This window comes from Crassostrea angulata, chromosome 1 (assembly GCF_025612915.1).
Source record: "Crassostrea angulata isolate pt1a10 chromosome 1, ASM2561291v2, whole genome shotgun sequence".
Lineage (NCBI taxonomy): Eukaryota > Metazoa > Mollusca > Bivalvia > Ostreida > Ostreidae > Magallana > Magallana angulata.
Genome location: NC_069111.1, coordinates 34518249 through 34537541, shown reverse-complemented (window position 1 = coordinate 34537541; position 19293 = coordinate 34518249). Strand labels below are relative to the sequence as shown.

General features: G+C 33.2%; 1 protein-coding gene across 1 annotated transcript; it reads right to left on the bottom strand.

Moving 5' to 3' along the window:
* Positions 1-290: 290 nt before the first annotated feature.
* Positions 291-18473, bottom strand: LOC128179310 (MAM and LDL-receptor class A domain-containing protein 1-like). Its single transcript, XM_052846712.1, has 29 exons — positions 18344-18473; positions 17941-18011; positions 17323-17421; positions 17047-17121; positions 15879-15983; positions 15492-15591; positions 14748-14883; positions 14498-14573; positions 13884-14081; positions 13585-13714; positions 13341-13457; positions 12988-13094; positions 12455-12576; positions 12013-12158; positions 10375-10485; positions 9596-9687; positions 8612-8747; positions 8261-8436; positions 7464-7545; positions 7186-7350; positions 6973-7097; positions 5491-5620; positions 5074-5255; positions 4442-4523; positions 3424-3534; positions 3236-3324; positions 3017-3137; positions 2602-2780; positions 291-1298 (listed from the first exon to the last, which is right to left on the bottom strand). The coding sequence occupies exons 1-29, from the start codon at positions 18408-18410 to the stop codon at positions 1215-1217; spliced, it is 3414 nt and encodes a 1137-aa protein (XP_052702672.1). The 5' UTR covers positions 18411-18473; the 3' UTR covers positions 291-1214.
* Between the last annotated feature and the right edge of the window lie 820 nt (positions 18474-19293).

Sequence of the window (19293 nt, the reverse complement as noted above, 5' to 3'; positions counted from 1 at the left end):
TTCTTTTAAACATTTTGAAAATCAATGCCAGAATTATCACTTGTTAAAAAACAACCAAACACCAATAAAAAAATATTTCTTATATGCTTATATCTTATTAGTATTTCGTTTTGCATTTTATTCGGTTATCTCTGGCTATTACTTTTATATAAAAACAACAGTATTAAAACAAGTTTGCGACTAGCAGATGAAGTTTCCCTTTTCGATGGAATTAGAATTTATAAATTTATATTCATCATTTATAAAAATTAATTTTAATTATAAGACGTTCCACAATGTCGTCATCAATTGATTACTATAGTAAATGAAACACGCGTTAAACATATAAAACAGAACCGCGTGTCATTTTGTACAACATCGGAAAATTGCCCGAAGTTCAAGAAGCAGTTTTAAACATTTTTTTTTAAAACACATTTCAAAACATTTGTACTTTTAATGATAACAGTTTCAGACAACTGATAAACTTTGACTGTTTCATGGCCTTGTGGTCTGATCTTGCAGTACCTTCACTGATAACGTGAAACAAACACGAAGACAACAAGACATTGAATACAATTAAAATTCATAAAATAACTCTTTTTAAAACGAAAAAAACCAGTTTAATCAACTAATTAAGCAACAAAAACATAAATCAAACTAACAAACAAAATTAAAAAAAACCAACTTTACCCATTTAAGAAAATATTTAAGAATTTCATAGTTTATTTCGAAAGAGAGTTCGTCAAAAATGGAGGTACCCCATACCTCCTTATAACTAAAGCTTGTTCATTTGATGATTTATTATGTATTTTCTATGAAGTTTTTTTTCCAGAAGTTTAACCTTAAAAAGAAGATAAATTCATAGAAATTACGAAAAATAGAAAAATAATTAATATATATTGCGATGAATATTCTGGTGATGGTATCCATTTGTGACTTGTTTTCTGAATTTAAAGTGTGTTACAATTGCGCATAGAACTAATTCATATTTCTAACCTACTCACCCCATTTAAAAAAAATCAAAATAGTATTTAAGTAACCCCCTCCCACAAATAAAAACACCTTCCAGCCAATATAGAATAACAAAACACCGGTACCCCATCTCTTTAAAATGGACAAGAAATAATGAAATGTTGATAAATACATGTAAAACCAAAATCAACATGCAATAAATAAAAAAAAAACAATCAAATGAAAAAAAAAAATAATCAAAATAAATGCAAAAAGAGATAGCATTAGCACGTCCCCGGAGTGAGCGATATGTTGTCCACCGCCATATCACTCCGATAGCCCCACCCTCGCACCGCCATGATCTCAATCTGCGAAATAAATTGAACAGCCTTAGTTTTAAGATGTGTGTATGTTAATCTTGTCATAGGTATAAAGAATGCATGTTAAAAGTTTTTGGAATTTGGTCTGAATCATTTTTTAGAGTCGTGCTTTTGATATGAAATGTGGTCAAATATATTGATAATTATGCGTGTTCTTGATAAACATGTTTTGTAATGTTTTATTTATAGTTAAGTTAAAAACTTTTGGAAATGTAATTTTTTTTTTTATTTTACCCAGCGGGATTCGAACTCATGACTAACAGATTCGTAGTGAAATTTAACAAACTGCGCTATCCTGGGGGTTTTAAAATTATTATCTTTCCAAGAAAATTTAAAACGCATTTTGGGTTAAATATTATGAAATTTGAAAATTCTAAACCGATGAAAGTATTTTAATGTCCACTTAAATATCGACATATGTCCCATACCACGTTAAACAACACATGTCCATTCTTTGAGTGTTAATTGGCATTTGATGATCTTGTCATTGAAGTACATGTAATACATTAACAAGAATGATCACGCATTAATTTTTTGCCAAGAAATTTGAATATTTTTTGGCCAATACTAGTAATCGAAACAATGAATGTAACTTACTAAATGCAGATAATAAAAATAAATGACTTATTTTTCTTCACTAAACAGAGACAGTATTTCCGAAGTTTTGCTTAATTTGTCAGCTCACAAGCAAGCATGTAGAAAAAGAGAAGGGGGTGGGGGTGGTGAAGAATTCAGGGTCCCGCACCACATAATTAGGTTTAAATGAACGTACATGATAGAATAAATGACTATGTCCCCCTCCCGGGTTTAATGCTCAGACTGTAGAAAAGATCGCTTTATTCTACAGGTCTATTGTCAAGCTTCACAACAGTCCAAATATTCACCCCCCCCCCCCCCCAAAAAAAAAAAAAAAAACCACCTTAGGATGGTCTTACGACAAGGTGCAAATGTAAATGATGTCCTAAAATTTGGTCAAAGTTACATGTATGGCGGGTCCTATATGTAAATATAGGAGAGCTACGAGAAAAAAAGCTTAATACTAAGACGCATCCTAAGATGTGCTTAGGACGCACCATAGTCCTGAAAGAGCTTCGCTAACATGCCTGCTGCTCTCCAGATTTATCCATAACTGCAATAATGTAGGTCTACTCTATGTGTCCTCTTTAATTTGTATTTTTTGAAAGAAGGCTCTCAGAAAAAAAATAGGAGAGAGCAGCATTATTACAATCAACATTCACCCTGTCCAGAACTGAAATTTTACATCTTTCCTCTAGACAAATTTGTTACCTACCACGAGTCTGGGAATGGCGTGGATGGTTATACTCTGGTGCTCCCACCTCGCGCCCTTGTTTCCGTACCAGAACCAGCGGTACGGCAGACCGAGGCCGGAGTAGCCGGCCCTGACCGCGAGGGCTCCCATGTTGTACCCGTACATGTAGTAAGAGAAGGAAAAACACCAGTCCTGGAAAGCTACAACAAAAACAAAATAGGTCAAAGTTATTCCAAACAATGTACTTTTCTGTGATCTGTTTTATGTCCGTTTAACCTTCCGAGGACTGTAAGACAGTAAGACTGAGAGAAAGGCAGGGCTGTGAAGAGGAGGGTGGGGCTGGGGACAGACAGGTGGGCCAATGGAAAGACAGGTATAGCTATAGGGAGAGACAAGTGGGGCCGGGGAAAGACAGGTGGGGTTAGGGCTGGGTTACCTAGCTGTGTTCCGGCGGTCGTCAGGATGCTGGTACTTCCCCTCGCTTTGAACGAAGCCTCGGTGTAGGCAAAACGGCCGTCTAGGGGGGTCTGGGGTCCGGTGTACCTGCTTCTTGTATACTAGGAAAACCAAGAGAAATGATAAACATTGTATATAACATTAGGAAAGAGAGATCTCTCTCTCTCTCTCTCTCTCTCTCTCTCTCTCTCTCTCTTACCGTTCCAAATTGCCAGTCATAATCATCATCCGTAGACTGGGTCAGAAAACCGCACAATCCGTCATCAAATGAACAAGATATCGCTGAAACTGATCAAAATCAAACTAAACGGAAATAAGATAACCATTGAACACGTCAGGTGCATAGCTGAATTCATACAAGTTGAACGTTAACAAATTCCCTCATACCTAATTCCTCGCAATGAGTTCCCCCGTACGCGCCTACACAGCTACAGTTATAGCTAGATCCGCCAAGAGAATGACAAACTCCGCCATGTTGGCACGGTCTAGCGGCACATCCTATACAAATAGTTGATCTCAGTATAAGTGGTATGTATGATCCAGAGAAATTATTATGCTTCAGTTTTTCTTTATTTAACTAAATTCTAATCTCATCTTGTTTGAGACAGGGTTGGCAAATACCTAGTCATACCTAATTTGCAACGAAAATCGTCTCGACGGGACGCAAAACAGCAAAAGACAACCATCAGTCTTTTTATCGGTTCTGAGTAAACTAGCTTATGAAGAATTCTTTATTTTCTTGTCTGGGCTCATTTGCGCTAAATATGTGAAGTGTCATTTTTAAAACGATGATTATATACATAAACTTCCTCGATCGCTGGCCATGATTTAACAGATTACACCTCGTGTTCTTTGATATCCATACTCGAGTTCAGCAAGTTGTACAAACTGTTTGCTTGAGGCATTACTTTTAAAGATTTTAAATTACTTTTTGTAACAATCATCCAGTAAAATACAATGATAGAATGGGCACTTTAATTATTAAGACGGGGCTTAAAATCAGTTGAAAATGCCGAAAAGTGCTGTCCGATACGATTTTCGCAGAGCATTACTGGATACATGTATAAATGAATTTGAATTGTGTTTCATGAGAGAGAATGAATAGATATCTAGATATCAAATGAAAACAGATGAAAAACACAAAAATGTTACTTTTTTTCAAATAAATATCGTATGGCCATTCTCTCACAAATTTATACTGAGTAAATAACTGACTTATGAGCAGCTAGAAAAAATCTTTTTGCCAGCATGTTTGGCAAAGCAGTATTAATATTTATATCAAACAACACAAAGTTAATGTATCTCATTTTATTGACTCATGCTCTTTGTAGAAATAGATTTAAAACAATAATTATTGATGTTGACAACCAGCCAAATACATGTATAGAGATCCCGCTACTCGTACCACATTCTCCCTCGCTAACGATGATGTCATCAATTGCTACGTCACTTCTGTAACCGATTCCACGAATACCCTCAAAATAGATCTATGAAAATAAAAACAAATATTCTGTAATTTTTTCATTTTCTTAAGATGGATTTGGGTTTGATATCTGTTTTCAAAAATATCCGTAATATTATGGAAGTTTTAGAAAACTTAATGATATATTTTATCTACCATGACCCATTCTAACGATTTTTCATAGGAATAGTGAATAGTCAGTAGGGGACCTATATTTGGAGCAGAACATGGGCATATAGTAGTCTTTAAGTGTAAATAAAAGTAACATTTCTTAAAAGAATGATATGAGGCCCGTAGGTTACATGAACAGCAATGTCCAACTATAATGGCTCAGGACGCCAACACTCAGGCATAATGTCTTTTTGACTGAATAAACATTAATACACGAATGTTTGAATGTCACAAATAAAAACAAAGTTTTTACAGTTTGACAGTATGAAATACCATGCAAATGATTTATACTAGGGAACAAACAAAAGTAAAACCAACATATAAGATCATGCGTGGATTTGTAAAAGGAAGACAGGTTCGGGGCGGGGGTGGGTGGGTATGAATTTACATAGCGATAGACGTACTTGAAGTCCGCGTGTGGGTGGGATCTGTATAAACTCTCTTCTCCAAGCATCTCCTAGGTTGCCAATTCTACTAAAAATTCTAAGGATTGAACCATTCTGGGCTGTATAATAGACATTGAGTTTTCCCATCCCCGATGTTTTCCCATACATGTGATAGGAGAAGCTCAAGCACTGCACAGTTTCTGAAATATCAAAATGTTAATATCGAATAAGTCAACCTCAAATTCTATATAAGCTACAAGTGACAAAAAAAAGTGAAAAAAAGATTCATTTACCCTCTATCATGTTTTACATATAAAAATAATAATCGAAATAGTCATAAATAAGCAACTTCTTTTATTTGGTTTATCCATTAACCATTTTCTATTACCAACAAACAAAGGTAACAATATAGAGTATTAGTTAATTAGTAATCACCTCTAAACGTATTCGTGGATCTCATTATAGCCTTATCCCCGTCTTTCCTGGGACTGGATGCTTCAATGAAGGCGTACCGTGACCCTCTGTACGCCATGGCGGGCCCAGTGTCTGAGGAAGGGGTCGGTCCCTAGAAAATGTAGGTTCACTTTTAAACTTGTCTATATATTTACTGTAAACCCGTCTTTATTCGAGTGTGAGAAAATTTTGCAATGTTCGCCACACAGTTGCCGCATAAAGTTCTGTTTATGTTTCTTTTATATGTTGGAGGTTAGATTACTTATCATATCATCTTATTAAAAAACGATCCAGCTTTAAACGATATTACTTATAAAGAACGCTGTTTCAACGCTCCACGAGTTTATTTGATGCGCAAAATCCGGAAAATTTGGTTTATATTGTAATGTCTTGCCTTTTCTAATTCATTTCTTGGATGATACAATCTGATTTAAGGAGGCCGATTTGGGTTTTTTTGCGGAAAAACTACAATAGCATAACTCTTTATTTTTTAACCCTATATAATTCAAACCAACTTTAGTTTATTTGCGAAGGTTCATGAAAATCGACCGTCTGGTTCTTTTTAGGGACCATCTCAAAATAGATGGTACATTTACTATAGGAATATATAGGAAACTGTCATTTTCCGCACATCAAAGCAGTTTAAAACAAATACTACAATAGCTTTTTTCTCAAATTGTTATATATGACTAGTAATAGCATTTCCTTCCTTATATGTAAAAAACACAAAATTCTACCGTCTGGTTTTTAGTGGGGGCCATCTCAAAATATTAAAATACACCAAATTTTGCTATATATTTAGATCATCACGAATGATGATTGGTATATAATGGATTCATTCCAAAAATGAGGAAAATGTCCTCGAGGATAGCATCATTCTGTATATAAACTTTCAACAGCGTACAATTTTTTCTTTTTCTTTTATTTTATTTCTTATAACGTACTCCTACAAAGCTTCATTTTATCATAACATCATAAAAGCGCAATGGCAATGCTCCTCTACCGCACAACGTAAAAATCGTGTTAAAAATAAAAATTTCCTTTAACAATCTAAATATTTTTATCTGTATTTTGTTTATTGTGTTCAATTTTATAAATGATATCGAAAAAAATTCATAAGAAGTATAAAACAACTGTATTATATTAGAATGCGCAAAAACATGCGCAATGCAAACTTAAGTCGGCCTCCTTAAGTTATAGATACATGTATAAAGGGGTGTTTTTAAGGTATTTCGAGTCTGATATGAAAAGCTTTAAATAGGAATGCGTGAAAAACGTTAACTACACGATAATATGCTTTCGCGATTATTTTATAATGAGATCTATTCAGACCATTTTACAAATTTTAATATCAAACTATTTTACTTTTATTTTGACCATAACAAAATTCATTTTTTATTTGTTTTATAACAAGTGAAATTAAACTTTATTTTGTGTTAACATTTTCCGCTATGATTTTCTCACCGAATGTAATGTCCAGTCGAAATCATCCTTTTGCAATTCAGTGGATACTGTGTCTTTTTCTGAAATCAGTGTTTGCTCAAGATTCTCAAGAAAGCACGTGTTTCCGGTTTCGAAATCACAGGTGACTGCAGAAGAATAAACCAATTTTAGTTTACATATCAAGTTATCAACATTAATGATATTCACAAAAATATAAAAGATAAAGAATGATACCTGACACAGACAGAGGGGCTTGTGTAGCAGAAGTTGGCGTGATTGAATCCGTGACATTGATTGACGCCTTGTCACCAATAAAGGGCGTGGTTATAGGTGTCGTGGGAGGGTCTGATTCAGTAGAGATCCTTGTCGTGCCAGTAGTTGTGGGAGGTAGCGTTGTTGCTATTGACAAGAGTATGTAGAGAACTAAACAGTTGTTTGTATGTGTAGTCCGTGAGAAATTTACCGTTTGGACAGACCATTTTTTAAAAGAAACCCACTGTTCAGCTACTTACAGCAGTTGTGACTGCGAAGTTCTATTGCATCAATAGCAATATCCCCATCATAGCTCGAACCTCTCACTCCCTCAATGATGATCTGTAGAAGAAACATACTCTACTCTAAGATGTGTATGCCGTATAAAGAATAATTTAATGATTTTGGAAACCAGACCCAAAATTAGTCAGTGTGATAAAAATGAAAAGTTTCTGACAAATGCAACGAACATTCATTCATTTGGTGATAAAGTGGTGCTTTGTTATTCCATCTATAAGGAGAAAAATTATATTTTCCTAAATTAAGCTTAATATTAGACACATTCATTAAACGATTGACCTTTGTGGCGAAAATTGGGGTATATCTATCACCGAAATGCACGCTTTCGAGTCGAATTTTTGTTTACATTTTAAATATCGAAAAAGCTTATGACATCACATGATAGTGAATAATAATTTTTACACACTGAGAAAATATGAACGGGTAGACTTATAATTTCAATCCGTTAAAATGTTATTTAATATTTTTCATTAATAATTTAATGAACTTTAATAGTTCATTTGTAAAATATCAACATCTTATAGGCCTATATCAATTTGATGAAATACACATATAATGCTTATATGATAATATTATGGCATATACAGCTTTAAATAAAATTCTATGCAGAGTGGATCTAGAAATAAATTCTATGCAGAGTGGATCTAGAAATAAATTGTTTATAAACAGCTAGGGTTTCTTTGCAGTTACTTTCACAAGAATCGCCGTTGTCTATAGATATAAAATGTCTTTTGCTTAAAACAAAAGACTAACTAACCTGAAGGTTTTGCATGGGCGGAATGTCTATTTCCGTGGAGTTCCACTGATTGCCCTGGTCGCCGATTTTTTGGAAAGCCAGTGTTTTATTGGTGCTGTTACCTTGGAAATAGACAGCTAGGGAGCCGATCGCGGACCCGTACATGTGGTAAGAGAATCGCAGACATCTTTCATGTACTGTAACAAATCAATTGGTTGTATGTATATATATACATGTATATGTCAGTGGAATGTAAATCAAATGAATACATGTACACGTATAACTAGTTTTCTTTAAAAATTTCATATTATGAAAAAAAAACCATGCAAAACGAAACTTTTTTCAGATATCAAGTTCTGCACTGGTTCATACCTGAGCTAAACTTGACAATTTCACTACTAAGAATAGCCTTGTCGCCTTCAGAGCGAGGCGATGAAGCCTCGATGTACATGTAATATTGTCCGGATTTGGCGGACTGTGGACCAGTGGCGGACGAGGGTGTGCTACCCTAAACCATAGAAAATGAACAATTAAAGGACTTAATTCCCATGATTTATTTTAGGAATGAGGAATCATTTTTGGGGGGTATCACTAGGTTATCAAATGTGGTCATAGGTGATCAAATCTCCGAATAGCTATATGATCAATTTTGATCACGCCCGAGCATATTTGATCAACTCAAAATATAAATTTCAACGAATAATTCCTTATTACATAAATTTTTTTAAATAATTTTCAGCAACTGTGCGATTAAATCTTATAATAGTCATTAATAAAATGTACTGAAATATACGTTACAAATTGATTTGTAGTGTTATCACAGACAAAACCAATGGAAAATGGAAAATTGACATGATATTCATTGATTTCTCTCCAACAAGTTGTGAGTTTTTACACAACCTGGTCTTGTTGGTCCTCTACCAGTGAAACGGGAGAAGATAAAAATCTTTATCGCTCTAGATGACTGTACATGTATGTCAATCTGCCCAAACCTAGTTTTCCATACTTTTATACGAATTTATTTGAAACTTGGTGTGTAGCTTATAATTGTTTAGTTTACGTTTAGATCTGTTCCATATTTTGAAATCTGGTGCTTCTTGCGATTTTTCGCAGAAAGTAATTCCTAATGTTTAAAAATTAGAAATCTACAGCGTTGAAATCTAACTTTTTCCATTAAAATTTTTGCATAGAGGTGCTTATTTTTAAGCAATCGGTTTTTTTTTCAGGAACGTTTGACTGCATGCTTATTTAAACATCCTATTTTCATTAAACACAATGTTATATTGTATAATTATACAAGCAATATAGATAAGATAAATCATTCATCGTGGTATTATAGTAGACTAGATGACATACCGAATGTAAAGTCCAGTCGAAATCATCCGAATCCACATTTTGTAGAAAGTTTAATTCCTCGTTATCAAAGTTAGAGAACAAGTACATGTCTCCTGAAACGGAACCATAGTTCAATTGGTCACCGTGGAACAGCAAAACGAACCAAGCACGAAGAAAAAAACTATGCTATAAAATTTTGCAAATGGTTAAATAATACATCTAATAAATCAATGAACATAATCTTTCAATATAAGGCTCAAAATTATACAATTAAGCTTAATTGATATAACAAATAATACCCGTGTTCCTGAGGATTGAGTGGAGTACAACAACTTGATATTACTTAATTTCCACATAGGCCAAACTAGTTTTGACATTAATTTCAATATATAAACCATAAACTTAATTGATGGTTGCATTTAAATTAATATCAAAACGGGCTTGGACCCTGTGCTTGATATAAACGGTTTGTGTTGTACTGATCTACAAATCTTTATTCCCTGTGCTTTCTATGTTTTACGTATAAAAAAATTAAAGAAAAATACCCAGATTGTAAAGATTTTAAACAGCGTTAATGTAATGCCAAAATAAAAAAAAATCGATTTAAAATATATATTATAGCGTAACTTTCTTATTTGCAGTGCCTTATAACAAAGTTTACTCGACTGATACGCTTCCGACAGAAATTTTTAAATTCATATGCTAAGTCAATTATTATTCATAAGAACAGTACTGTACAAAATGTACATACAATTTACGGACAAGATCTACATAATGCTACAAAATGTTATCATACTCACTTCCTACAAATTCGTCACAGTTAGTTCCGGCAAAACCCGACTGACACTGACATCTGTATGACGTATCAGTGACGTAACATTCACCAAATTTACAAGGGTGGTCAACACAACCTGCAAGAAATAGTTAATAAAATAATACACTATGAATATCATTCAGAAGTTCTCAAATAAACTCGAATTGTAAATGAAAATAAATGAAAATAAATGAAAATAATTTAGTTTTGATTTGATGGTGTTAACAAGTCTATTATTTTATTTCAATAAACAATACATTCAATAATTGACAAAAATTACAGACAGTTACGCCAATTTATGTTTCGCTTATAACACAACATAACAAGTGCCCAAACAGTATTTTGATAAATCTAGAAAATACATTTTCAACAATTTAATACTTAGTCTATTATCTTTATTTCGCAACTACTGAACAATAAATTTGTTGATATAGTACTGAAAGGCTGAGATGAAAGGTTAAGATATGTTGTGCACAGACTAGTCATAACTTAATTAATTCATATTGATAATTATTAAATAATTTAATTCGAAATTATCATTAAATTCATATCAACTGGGGTTTTCCCCATTGTTTCCCGGCATCAAGATAAAAAATAAAGGAATATATCCTTATATTAATAGTTAATATTGTTTTAATTTTGACAAATATATCATCGAAATTTTATATTTAGAATGATGTAGCCGTTCAACGTAATTGCTATTGTCTTATTTGTTATTGTACCAATAATTTCAATACTCTCAGTATCTACATGTACCTACAAATGTAATACCTATTTACAAGACTAATAATCCATCTTTTTCATGCAATGCTTTCAAATAGTACTTGTACCTAGCTATACATAGCTATACTTACAGCTGGTATTCTAAAAAGCCTACTGTCACCAATTTATCAGTATGCTTTATATGTCTAGCACCTTCAGTACCTACTTGTTCGGATGCTTGTAGTAGTTTTAACTAACATGTACTTATATTTTTGTATGCCTACTTGTACCAAGCACCTTCAGTACCTACTTGTTCGGATGCTTGTAGTAGTTTTAACTAACATGTACTTATATTTTTGTATGCCTACTTGTACCAATACTTAGTATAAATGATACTACTTTCAGCATATTTTATATTTACTTTGACGGCTACTTTCAGTATATTTCAGACTTCCTTACACCGATACTCTCAGTATTACTTACTTAATATATTACTTGTACCGGCACTTTAAATGTACTTTATACTTATTCATACCGATGCTCTCGTTATACTTGATATTTGTCTTCAACGATACTTTAAGTAAACAAGAAACTTACTTGTTAAGATGCTCTTTATATACTTCATACTTTCTAGTTTCCACAATTTCTTTCTGGATACTTGACACTTCCTTGATCTGATACTTTTATTGTACTTGATGCTTATTTGTACCGAAACTTTCAGTGTACTTGATACTTACTTGTACCGATAGTTTCAGGATTCTTCATACTTACTTGTACCGATACTTTCAGTGTATTTCTAACATTTCTTTACCGATACTTTCAGCGTTCTTAGTACTCACTTGTACTTACTTTTACCGATTCTTTTAGTGTACTCGATACTTACTTTTACCGATACTCTTTAGTTGGTGTACTTGTTACTTACTTTTACCGATACTTCTCACAGTGAGACTGAACCCTGTCGATGGAGCCTTGTCACTGGAAATGGCGGAGTTAAACTTTAACATCATCACGTTCTCCATTTCATCGTGTGATGAATAAAATGTTTCGTCCCTCCGAAGACCACATAATCTGTTTTAAAGAGGTTGTTTTTTAAATAACTTTACTGGATTAATTTTTTTTAGAAAATATACCGTAACCCCGCTTTGCTGCTATTAGATAAACATTTCTAACCTGTTTTATAAAATTGTTACTTATCCTGAATGTAGCAACTTGAGACAAAAACACTGAAGTCAACAAAAAGAAAAGAATTGAGTTCATTTAAGCTTCACGTGTGTAAACACTGCACATAAGTTTATAGATAAATATTTTTTATGTCCTTATAGCAGCAACCCTGGCATCGTCTGGTGATTGAGAGGCATACTTACTCCGGGCCGTCCTGTCCCATTAAGTTGTAACGGACCTCCAACCAGTGATAGCAAGCATCGTATCCGTTATCCGAGATATCCATAAAATCTATTGTCATCTGTATATGGTGCTCTGGGGGACCCTTATAAAACAAATAATTCATCAACTGTAATACCAATATTCCTAAATATGACATTTGCACACAAAAAACGAGAACTCAAACTGAAGATAATTCGACTTTTAAAACAATCTTTAGATAAAACACTATTTCTGCAATTTTTGTATTTAACGTAACCATACTACACTGCATAATTTTTGAATAACACAGCTATCTGACATTCTGAATATAAATCGATGTCCTATAAAAACATAGAGATTATTCTAATACTATATTTTTGCTAATAACCCGACTAACTTACAATCTGTACGACAAAATTATCCCCCGGTCTGCAAATAATGCAACTATCCTACAATCTTCGGATAACGCGACTATCCTACAGTATGCGGATTGCGAATCTTAAACGTTTGTAGATTTTATAGAATAGAAGGATACCTTTACTAGCCAGACACACTCTTCTCCTAAACTGTACTTGTTAGGATAATTCGACGATGATATCTTCGCTTCTTCATTCGCTGAGAGAGATATGACGCCACCACAACCTCGATAGAAAATTATTTGGCAAATATGACTCAAAAGATAGAAAAAGTACCTCAACAGTCGAGGAAAAAAAAACATTTGGCGATTATTGAGTGCTGATGTCCTTTAACATTCCTATATCCTTTGTTTGAAATGAATTATCAAAAACTTGTTTAAACTTCGTTCCCAAATCGACCAGAACTTCAGTCAAATAAGAGTCTTATTTTTGTCAGGTCAAAGTATAAGCTTAGATTGCCGAGTCTTCTTACCAGGACTGGAGACGACAGATCTACAGTCACTGCCAGTCAGACCTGCCGGACACTGACATTGACAGTTCTGGTTCAGATATCCGCCATTGTCACAATTTGGAGGGTTAACGCAGTTTTCTGTAATACAAATTATATTATCAACAAATTCCCTACGAATGCTTCAAAACACTCCTGTACTGAAATTCATTTTCTGACGAAAATACTAATCACATTTCGATATTTATTAAAAAGAATTCTCTCGTACGTGTGCAGCTGTAAACCTTCGTTATTTCCTTTGCATCGTAATACATCAGACCAGTGGCTTTATCCGCCAAAAAAGCTAATCTCGGATCCTTTGAGCGCATGGTTGGCCGAGATCTGTCCACAGCAAAGGACTGGAAGAAGCGATATTGACGTTAATATCTACTGATGATGATGATGATGATGATGATGATGATGAAAATGAGGATGATGAGGATGAGGTTGATGGCGAAGACAGCGATAGTTGTAGTATTATATGAATTATCAATCCAGTTTTTACAAAAAATTTCTTAAGTACCTTACCGTGAGAATATATTGAAGCACTGATGATATATCGTATGGATACGAGTTTCTAGTGGTCATGCGCCTGAAATTGACGTTGTTTAATCCGCCACCGCTGATGTTATCTCCGTACAACTCGATCTTACTGTCTCTGTCCGACCGATTTTGTTCGTGCCACATCCCTAATGCATGGCATATCTCATGAACGGACGTGGCAAGCTAAAAAGTGGAAAATTTGAAATGGATACTAATGTACGTTACACGATAGCAGATGATGGAGAGTTTCTTTTGTAATTCAGATGATTAAGGTTGAAGTCTAGGAGTAATCAAAGGTTGTCTATGTATGAACTAGAACCATTTTAACAGGAGCTTGGACTTTGGGTAGTTGTGTCAAACAGCATTATGACGTAAGCATGTATATTTCATCGTTGGCCACTCAGCCATGAGTCTTTGAATCAACAAGATTTGTCTGGTTTTTGAGCTAAGGCTAGGCAATTGGTGTATATTTCACTTGAAACCAGCGTCATTCTCAACTTGTTATGATGCAAGAAAAAGATAGCTACGTCCTACCAAAGTCCAAGGTCTTGTTCAAATGGTTCTATTATCAGTTCTGTATTTATTCGTTGTAACCTTACACTTATGCATCCGGGATCTTGTAAACTTATTTCCTGTCGGCCCCATCCAATCATTCCAACGTAGGACCAGCAACCGCTGAAATATACACCGCTTATTTGTCAACAGAATTTAAACACTCAATATTGATAATAAATATTCTATTTGAAAAACAAAATTATAATTCAATTATATGGATTAGTCAATCATACACCATTAGTTTAATATTAAGGTTTTGAGATGATATGGTTTGCCAAATACTGTGCCACTTACGATTGGCTGAAGAAATAAACGTGGTTGCTATGGGAAACAGAGTTGGCGAGCTGGGAGCCGATGGGTGCGAATCTCACACAGGTCATGTTGTGTAGCATCTCTATCCCTGCTTTTACAACGTCCACGGCGTCGGGGGCTGAACGTGAAAAAAAACCATGGAATTTTGTTGTTGTAGTACAACGTACGGGATAGTTATTTATGTATTTGTTTCCATTGACGTAAACTAGTTTTATGATATATCTTTCAATTTAAAGATAAAAGAAATTGTATATATGTGTTTATTTTGAGGGAATTTGATTATTTACAACTAATAGTTCTCGATTAAATGAGCTGCAATACAACGTAGGTTGAAAATAGATGAAGACATTTGAATACTTTTTAACCCTTTTACAGAAAAAAATCTTCTACCTTTGTAGATTAGTGTCCGAGACAAATTTACCGTATTTCAAACGTGTAACATTTCAATCTGCCGGCCGATTATCAAGTTTAAAATAAAAAGCTGGTTATTAACGATTATATATGTACATTATTTATGCAATGAATTTCGAGCAAAAAGCATGGACCGCATTGATTAAAGACGACTGAATGGTCGCGCCCAATTTTAGGCTACAGTAACAAACCCGAGGAGGTAGGGAAATATTCAAATTTTTAAGTTAAGATATATATCACTTAAAAAAAGATTTATTAGGTAATTTGTTGATCACCAGGTCTTCTTAAAATATTTTAATTCCAGATCAAACCTACACATATTTCCGTCAAGTTGGTATGGCACTACCCCTCTCGGCCAAAGTGAGTTGTTGTCAGAAACGAAATTTCTTTTTCTTCGTGTTCTCATATCGTTCGACTTGAAAAAAAGAAGATTTTGCTGCTAAATATTCGTACATCATACCTGAGACAAATCATTAAATATTCTCTGTTTCGCTCTTCAGATTTCAACATTTATCTATCATCACAGAAAACTTACAATAACACTATTAGGTATGTACTTACATGTATAAGTTAATCAAAATACATATATACCATACTGACTTTTCTTTTAATTTCTGTGAATTTGTTAAATATTGCAAATGATTGGTATATACAAACAACAATGGACTTTTTTTTTACATTTGAAAAAGTACATCATTTTACATTTTCGGATTCTAGGCCATATATCACTTTCTGTCTGTGTGTCAGTTTGTGTGTATCCAACTGTTGTCCACGAAACTTCCGGCTACGTTGGAAATCAACATTAGGCTGAAAAACAACATACATGTATTAAATCATATGAATAGCCTATATATATTCTGAGAAATTGTATTTCTTTTAAACCGGTTTAAAAAGGATTACCATTAAGTAAGTATATGTAGTTATGCTCATATATAATGTTTTTTCATATCTCAAATTTTACTACTAAATAAATTCAAAAGAACCAGTGATTAGATAGAAATATTATGTTAGTACACTGGCAAATTTATAATAAATTGGATAGAAAAACTCTGAACCAACTTCTTCCAGTAAAAGCATACTTGAAATTATAAATAGATAAAATAGTTGACAACGATACTAGGTCCTTTGGTTAGAGTGAAGTTGAACCTGAATAAAGAGTTGGTCCGACAGTTGGCTATAATGTAATGAACATACAAGGTTCGTATCTCTCTCTCTCTCTCTCTCTCTCTCTCTCTCTCTCTCTCTCTCTCTCTCTCTCTCTCTCTCTCTCTCTCTCCTATTTAGATATTTTAATTATTTGATTTTACATACAAAACAAAATTAACATATTTTAATTTAATGTCTGTACAACAAAATAAATTCAAACTTTTGCAGCACTTCTATGTCATTTATACCTTAGATGTGAAATTGTGAAATGTGGTGCAATAAGAAACTCTTGTTATCAAAGTGGTGCATGTTGATGGTTTGAATGGAATGAATCCGTAACACTTAACCTCAATAACAAAAGTAATCTTATCTTTTGAAGAAAAAAAATTGTATCAAAGTTAAAAGTCTCGTGTACAAAGCATTGTCACACGAAAAATAGTAAATGGATTATCAAAATTATATAAAATGAAACACTTGTTGCTATACATATTCATTGTCAGCATCGTTTAGTCGTCGACAGGGTTCAAACCTGCAGTCACTAACGCATCCCCCCCCCCAAAAAAAAACCACCTTTTCCAAATAAAGACAATAGTTATCTCTAACATTGCCTTGCTATTTCCCCCTCAAAACATCAAATTCAGCGATAGTAATACATTGCATTCACTTTATCAAATTATTAACAAACTTCGATCTGTTTAAGTTAATATTGTAAATAAGATTTTACCGTCCGTTCGACTCCATTTCTTTCCACAAACATCCCAGCAAGGATGCCAGCAATAACAGAATCTGGGTCATAAGCCTATTTACCAAAAACAAAAAATTCATTTCAATGTACACTGAACTTTATAAAATAAAATATTTATTTGATATGACTCTTATTTATGAATTCGCCGAATCACTCGAAGTTCCATTGTTCATCCCATCCCAGAACTCTTTCTTGTCTCTGTTGTATGACAATTGAGTAACAAATATAACGTCGTTATAATTATAACGTGCATACCTTTCTGTCAATCACAGATCCGCCATGTCCTATCAGGTCTTTATATGTCCCCTTTTTACTCTTCGGGGCGACATATCGTCTTCTTCGCTCGTTCACAACCTGTATAATGTTTAATATCATTCATATTCTATTTTCAATCAATCAAAACAATTTAATTCAGATGGGTTTTTTTATCAGTCAGCCTAATCCATTTTCATAAATACGTAGAGAAGATAATTATCAAACAAAATAAATGTATGTAAAGCTCTTTTCGATATTTCTTTAAGAAAGAAAGAAAATATTTTAATCTGCATTTAGCAGCTAAAAAGTTCATCAAATGTTATGGTTGTTAAAACTTGAAACAAGAAGAAATCAGCTTTAAGCGGCGTTTTAGTAATAGGTCTCATATATATTGTCACGGATATTTGGTTAATATTGTCAATTATTACATAAGAATACTTACACACATGCAGGCATAAATGATGAAAGACGCACTTTATGTATACTGATATAAATATGAATTATTATGGAGATATAATAAGGTATGTGGTTGGTTACATAAAATATGACAGTTCGATGTACTAGGTAACAATATATTCACAGAGCCAATATTTTGTGCATGTATAGATATGAATTTACTTCAATTAAACTCCTAGGTTTTGTATAAACTTTCAATGGCCGTTTGAAGTTGTCATCCCATACAACATTTTCTGTTAAATGAAACATCTTTTCATTATATCATCAATATTTCAAGTTCAGATCTGATATCTGGACTAATTTTGTAAAGCATAATACCCTTTCAATAGAAGACTTTTAAAACTCTTAATTCGAATAATTTTAATTGCTTACATTCCTTAAATAAATTCTAAAAATTAAAATATATAGCCATTTTTGTCCCATTCTGTTCATTGATGATATTCCTGGCCTTGAATTCATTCTGATGAAAATCCAAACTTTCTGTTGTATGATAACATAAAATCAAGAAAAAAAAATACATATATTTTCATAATTAACAAAAATCTAGAGAATGTTGAAACGTTACCTGAAAATACACAACCAAACTCCACACAGAAAACAAACAAAAGGACTAATGTAGAACGCGCTGTCATGTTGTCAGGAGTGTGTCCAGTAACGCAAGAAGTACTGAGTGGTCTCCATGTTAGTCTATCGAGTTATTGTATTATACAGCTGACTGCTGGCGCTGTAATACTGTCGCACTAAACGGTATCCGCCTCGTGATCACTATGTCCGCATTTGGTTGTAATGATGATGAAATTGACAGGCTTTTGCATGGATCACGTGTTTTGAATAATCCAATTGACGTTTTGGTAAATAACTACATATACATACAATAATGTTTTTTTTCCGTTGAAAATTCATTTACAACATTTCAAGTACAAAATGAGTTTTTTATCTTTTATTTCAAATATCGAAGTGCGTGAACAACTATGGACTTAAAAATTACCGTACATTGAATGCGTTCGATAAACGGCAAATGGTTCAAATTCGATAAAATGTTTTACAAATAATATACTATCATATTGAAAGACAGTTGGGGGATAATGCTTTAAAATATCATTTTCACTTAAAGTAAACAAAATACAAATTATTTAAGTGTTTACCTTTTTTGGGTTAAATTCTTTTGTAAACATAACTTTGCATTTATATTCATATTAAAATATTTTATACAAAAGTATCACGTATGCCAGAAGGACAGTTAGTGTATCTAAGTCGGAAAGCCGTCAAAAAATATTTTATGTATATTCCAAATATCAAGACTAGTATTAGTTAGTGTTTTTTTCGATGATTTATCAATAAACCAAGTGAAATTCGTTTCTTATTAATTTGTTTTGTGTGGGTTTTTTCATTTTATTATTATTATTATTTTTTTGCTTGAAAACTAATTTTTCAGTCTTTGAAAGCCTCGATAAGTTGAACAATTATGGGTTTTTTTGGACTAAATTTATGTTTATTTATAGTCTTTATAAATAT

What these genes read in the sequence shown, in the direction of transcription:
- LOC128179310 (XM_052846712.1), bottom strand. Translation starts at nt 18,410, where the DNA reads ATGACAGCGCGTTCTACATTAGTCCTTTTGTTTGTTTTCTGTGTGGAG. An exon ending in GAAATGGAGTCGAACGGACG is followed by an intron (nt 15,984 to 17,046) that starts GTAAAATCTTAT and finishes GTTGTTTTTCAG; the next exon opens with CCTAATGTTGATTTCCAACG. An exon ending in AACTCATTGCGAGGAATTAG is followed by an intron (nt 3,325 to 3,423) that starts GTATGAGGGAAT and finishes GATTTTGATCAG; the next exon opens with TTTCAGCGATATCTTGTTCA.